General features: G+C 39.5%; 1 protein-coding gene across 2 annotated transcripts in view; it reads left to right on the top strand.

Annotated features, from left to right (window-relative positions):
* The first annotated feature begins 1,531 nt into the window (after positions 1 to 1,531).
* Positions 1,532 to 6,000, top strand: part of tdrd3 (tudor domain containing 3) — a 102,791-nt gene continuing 98,322 nt past the window's right edge. Inside the window, exon 1 of one of the 2 annotated variants that reach the window (XM_031895819.1) lies at positions 1,532 to 1,657. In XM_031895819.1, the coding sequence (XP_031751679.1) occupies positions 1,533 to 1,657 (125 nt within the window). In that variant the 5' untranslated portion in view covers position 1,532. 2 annotated transcript variants of the gene reach the window in all.

The following is a 6,000-nucleotide window of genomic DNA, read 5'->3' as shown; positions in this document are numbered from 1 at the left end:
GTCTCCCATCCCTCTCCTTTGCCTCTTTGTGCCCCATCGCTAGTAGCCCATCAATCACTTTTAAAAGGACACCGAAGAATGCAGTAAATTAACTTCCGGATTAAACCGGAAGTCTACCCCATCGCCGTATCGCCTTTCCAAGCTTTGCCCAGTAAGTCACTGGTAATGTAATTTATTATAAAACCACTTATAATATCACATTTTTTTAATGTTATTTAGGCTAATAAAAGTATTTAGAAGTGATATCTTTAAAGTAAAATTTTTGTGTTACTGTTCCTTTAAGTCCCCCCCGGGTAGCGCTACCTGCCCCAGAGTACCTTCCCTTTTGGAAAGGTGGCTGCTCCCACGTAGCAGGCAAACGAACAATACCTGTCCTCACCAGGGGACACACACGGAGATTCCACAGAGGACTTTGTAATCCTTGGCAACCCAGCAGACTCTTCTCTTTTCAGTCTGAACTCACAACAAGTGGTACTGGCTGCTCGCTCTGTATCTCTCTTCTAAAAGCTGGCAAAACAGCAGGGGCTCTCTTTATCAACTGCTGGGCCTGCCCCTTGATTTTTGGCTCCAAACGTAGGCACACCTCCTCCCAGAAGTGCACGGGAGGCATCCAGCCAATTGGGTTCCTCTCCAGTCTGATAGTAGTAGTAGTTGCTAGGCTGGATAATGTCACAGACTGAGAAACAGGGGAAAGAGTTCTCTGATCCCCTACATAAGTCTATGGTGGCGTAATTTGAACCACTAAACAACAACAATGCCTTTTGGCAGCCAGAAGGTTGGCTTTTGCGTAATCAGTGGAATAATTAGAATTTCTATTCTTAAAGACTTTAATTCCCCAGGAAAACGTATTGTTTTGCTAACATTGTACCCAGTCCTGGGCAGTGAGCTGCAATATCTCTGGGATTTTGATCCCTGGTACAACATGTTCTGTGTGCCACAGCCTTTAAACCTCCTTATACATGCTGTATAATAAAAAAGACAGCTGTGTGCAATACAGAAAGTTACCTGATGATGATGAACATTGTAAGTGTTTAGCCAATAGAAAGGCTCTGACTGTATACCCTCGGTTTAGCGCCGCTCATAAACGACAATATTATGCATACATTATTTTTGGAATTCAAATTATTTTTATCTAATTGTCGTGTATAAGTCATAATTATGTTGCAAGCCACTGAGAAATAAAACAGGCCAAGGCATAACACAGCTTTACACTTGTTGATATTTTGTTTAGCAGAGTGCCTTTTCCTTGTACCTCAGTCCTGTTATTCTGTTGCTCTGTAACACAGTCCCTCACTTTCTCCAGTTAGATGCATTATTTGCCATACTTTTCCCGCCAACTACCCTTTACGCCTTTGCTATTTTTCAATTATTCGCTACTATCACATAAATACGCCATATAGACACTGCCTGCCCAAAGCTACGACCAACGTTACTTTCAACGTGGCAACTCGATTGCGTGATAGCGTTTTAGTAGGCAGTACTGGTTGCTAGGAGATGGGCAAAAAAAATGTATAGTATCGCTGTATCGGCAAATGCGCATGCGCGCCAGGCAGCGAACGAAAGCAAAACCTCGGGCGTCCGGAAGTGACGCAATGAAGATGGCGGCTACGAACAAAAGTACCGATCTCTGCATTCTTGCCCCAGAAACAGCGGCACAGTAAGGTTTTTAGGGTTCTAAGCGATGCGGTTCAGGAAGGGTCTCGGCAATCAATGCAATGGTTATAAACTGACCAGGAGGGTTTGTTTGTACGAGGACAGATATGTGAGCAATGTGCTATAAGTGCCAGTGTGGTGGTGACCTGCTGCGAGGTGTCATTTTAAGCAAAATTCGCTTTTTGACACGATTGTTCCTTTTAAAACCGTTTGCGATCCGATCACTTACTATCGATTTTCCTTTCCGGTTAAACAGCCCCAAGAGAGATTATTCTCAGCCGCTCTAAATAATGGACAGTCTGGCAACATGGGCAGAGTTGTTGCAACTTTGTTCCAGCTGACAGAGAGTAGATTGTTGTACTTCATTCTGATCCTGCGTGACTTGGATTGCTATTTGCTTGGTAACATTGGTTTCATATCAAAATGTCAAGCAGTTTTATTCGTCATGCAGTTGTGACTATTGGCATACAGCACAAGGGAGGGGGAAATGAAACCTCAGTGGAATTGCAGTTTGGCTGAAGACACACAGAGCTACTTAGTCGCAGCTACTTGTCATGGCTACTAAACACCGTAAAATACCCTGCCATAGACAATACTGAGAATTGCCTTTGCTAAAGCACACGTAGGGACAGTTATCAGTAAATGATCAGCATTCTCTATTTTAGTAGCAACAAGAAATAGCTGCTACTAGTAGCTCTGTGTGTCTTCACCCTTAGTAAATTTGGAAGAAGAATAGGTGGCATGAATTCAGGAATTGCTCATATGTGACATGGAAATGTAGGCTGCCTGCACTTGCACATTGACATTAATTCATTTTTTGGCATTTATTTTTGATGCAGGACACACTGAGAACCCTGGAGCAAAGGCCTGGTCCGAATGTGGTGGTAGCTCCAGGGTTCTGCTGGGTCAATAGGCGTAACTGTTCGAGATTCTTAAACAGGAGATGGGAAGGACTGAGTGGCAGTGAGCACTTTGGAAGTGTATGGAGTGCCCTGTTGCACAAGTACCTTTAATGAGTGGGATTTTTCACACAGTTGACTGCAGGGAAATTTTCACTGCAGCAACTGTGCTAGTGCTTGTGAATGACCCCTATAAGGGAGGTTTACTAGCCCTTGATAAAATATTCTATGTGACCTTATATTGTAAGCTCCGCTGGAGTAGAGCCTGAAAATGATCTCTCTAAAGTGCTTCAGGACATGTTTATGCTATATCATTAAATGGGAATAATATTATTCTTTGGTATGTTGCACTCCAGGACTATATAATAGTACTCCGTGGCAACATTAAAATAGGGTTTAATTGCAAATGTAGGTGCTAAATATCACTAATGCAGTTACACATAGCAACCATTTGATCAGTCTACTTGGGAAATGAAACCAGTGAGCTGATAGCAATAATTTAGCACCTGTTTTAGTAAGTTATCACCACTCCCTCATGCTATATAATTTAAATAAGCTATATGCTTTAATACAATGTCCTAATAAAATGGTGTATATTAAATATTAATTAAAGGAATACTGTAATGGGAAACATGTTTTTTGCAAAACGCATCAGTTAATAGAGCTTCTCCAGCAGAATCCTGTGAAGTGTCCTCTAATAAATGTCAGTAACACTTTACTGCTGAGCGGAAAGTTGCCGTGATATCACACCCTTCCCTTTCCCCCAGCAGCTGATCAGCAGAACAATGGGAAGGGAGCAAGATAGCAACTCCCAGTAGATATCAGATAATACACAAAATCCAAGTCTGACTTGGGACTCCTACAGTTACATAGGAGTAGGAGAAACAATAGGTTACCTGAAAGCAGTTCTAAGGGCTGTGACACATGGGACTATTAGTCACCGAGCGACAAATCTCCCCGAAATGCCATCCCACTGGCTAGGATGTAAATTGCCAGTGGGATGTCGCACACAGTGGCGTGATTTGCCGTAGTGGCGGAAGTTGCCTTGAGAGGAAACTTCCGCGACTTCAGCAAATTGCGGCGCCGCATATGCCATCCCACCGGCGATTTACATTCTAGCCGGTGGGATGGCATTTTGGGGAGATTTGCCGCGCAGCAACTAACGTCCCCGTGTGTCACAGCCCTAATGTGTAGCGCTGGCTCCTTTTGAAAGTTCAGAATCAGGCACAATGCACTGAGGCACCTACACACCAATATTTAAACTAAAGATTTGTTGGTTTAAGAATAACTTTTTAAATGGCAGAGTGAATTATTTTCTATGTAAAAGTCACATTTATTGGGAGGTGCCAATTTGTTTGTGAGTCAGATTGCTAATCTGTGATCCTGGACTGTTGGAACTGTAGAAAACTTAAATGATTATTTTAGGAGCATAATCTGTGCCACAGATTTTGATACTGTGTATTCTTACAAAATTTGTGAAGTTCCCCTGTGTCATTAATGGAATAATTTAGGGGACAAAATTGGGAGTTTGACATTTTTGTTCAAAAGCAGTGCTCAAAATTAATACTTGTATTCTAGGCCAAATATTTAATTGCATTGTTATTAGGGTAGGCTAATTAAGGTTTGTCATTTTGTTCTCTGCAACTTTCTGGGTAAAAATTAAGATTTATTTTGCACCATCTGGAACAGCTATACACATTTTCTATTTTTAAAATGCCACTAAATGAATGAATGGCATTGAGTAGTGGAATCATTTATATGTTTTGTATATTTTAAACTTAAAGGAACATCTGAGGTATAGGATAGGTTTCTTTACTGCAAGGGTATATGTGGTAAAAATCACGTAATCTGGGTTTATTTTTGGTGACCAAAATGAATAGAGTTCCCTTTGTTTCCTAGGAATTGTTTCATTTAAAAAAATAAAATAAATAAATAAATTAAATGGGTTGGTTACCTGTCCTATTCTTAGTACTTTTCATTTGGTCTTTATTTTTTGTTTTGCTTAAATTGTTTGCCTTCCCCTTTCCTGCTTTCAAATTGGAGTTGCTATACCCGAAAACTATTGGCCTGTGAGGCTACAATCTTTGTAAAGTTGAAGTAGGAGAGATGTTTAAATATTTAATTTTTGCTTAATATTGGAATTGATGATTCTTGTGAAGGTATATGTGGTTTTGAATAAATGAGCATTAATGTGCAGGAAACAAAGAAGCAAATCTGCTTTTCGTGTATACAGGTGTAAACATGCTCTTCACAAATTGGTCCCAATGTGTGGAGCAGTGCTCGCCTTCTCCAGAGAGCAGTAAAACATGAGCATAGTGATTTAATAGAAGTTATATTTAGCTGTGTTTCTGCAATCCAAGCTACTGAAATAACTTATGGGCAAAGACTAACCCTGACCAATTTCTGTTTATCACCGCAGACCTATACATTTCTGTTGTGTAAAGGAGTACAACACATATTTTAAGAGAAGTCAATTATGTCCAACAGCTGTTAAATTTCCCTAGAGAGGCTGATTCAAAATGTTTCTTTTGTTAAATTATGTAAGCCATCTTCTTATTCCTTGTCGAGAAAAAAATCTAATCATTTGGTATATGCTTGCATTATTATTCTACAACCATTTAACTGCCAGAGAAGAACTCCAGTAATTTACAATCTAGCATGTTCTTTCCATGTCAAGGACACTATAAACTAAACTAATTATTTTAATAACAATGCATCATTTGCTTTGTTCAGCAGAGGTTATATGATGTCAAGGATAATATAAATTATACTAATTATATTAAGAACCACAATGCATCATTCAAACTGTTATAATTATTTACACACAAAATATAGGTAAAATAAAATGTCATCTTAATAACATGCAAGTTAAAGAAAACTTGAAGTAATTTTTAAAGGACAGTGGGCATTTCTGCACTCTGCCTAGCCTGTAATAATTGGAAATTAGAGCTAAACAATAAAATGACATAAGAAAGTTAATATGGGAAAGTTTTCATTTGCTTGTAAACTATATCTGGCTTTGGGTATCAGCCTATGGCTTTCTAGCTTTTGCAGAACAAAGTCTGTGTGGTATTGCAACAGCTGGAAAGCCTTTGGCTAAAGATCAGTCAGTGAATGCAAAAACTGTGCCTGTACCATGCATGATAGCAAGCGAGTGCCTGAATCTAACAGGGGAACTGGGATCTTAAAATCAGTGTTAATTTGGGAAAAAACTGGACCTATTATTGAGTTCTTCTTTGAATCCCAAACAAAAAAGGAGTAAGATGCAGAGCAGTTACTGGGGGTAACCTAAAGGCCAGTTAGTGTGGGTTTAACAGGCAACATCCATTTGCTCTCCTTAAAGGAAAAGTAACACTAATTTTTTTTAAGTGAAAAAGCTATTCTACCCTGCACCAATAACTGCCTTATCCTGCAAACCCCTTAGTATTTTGAATGCTTTAAAAGAAAA

The sequence above is a fragment of the Xenopus tropicalis genome, chromosome 2 (genome assembly GCF_000004195.4).
Source record: "Xenopus tropicalis strain Nigerian chromosome 2, UCB_Xtro_10.0, whole genome shotgun sequence".
Lineage (NCBI taxonomy): Eukaryota > Metazoa > Chordata > Amphibia > Anura > Pipidae > Xenopus > Xenopus tropicalis.
Note: the sequence above shows the minus strand (reverse complement) of the source record. Positions and strands in the feature narration are given on the sequence as shown.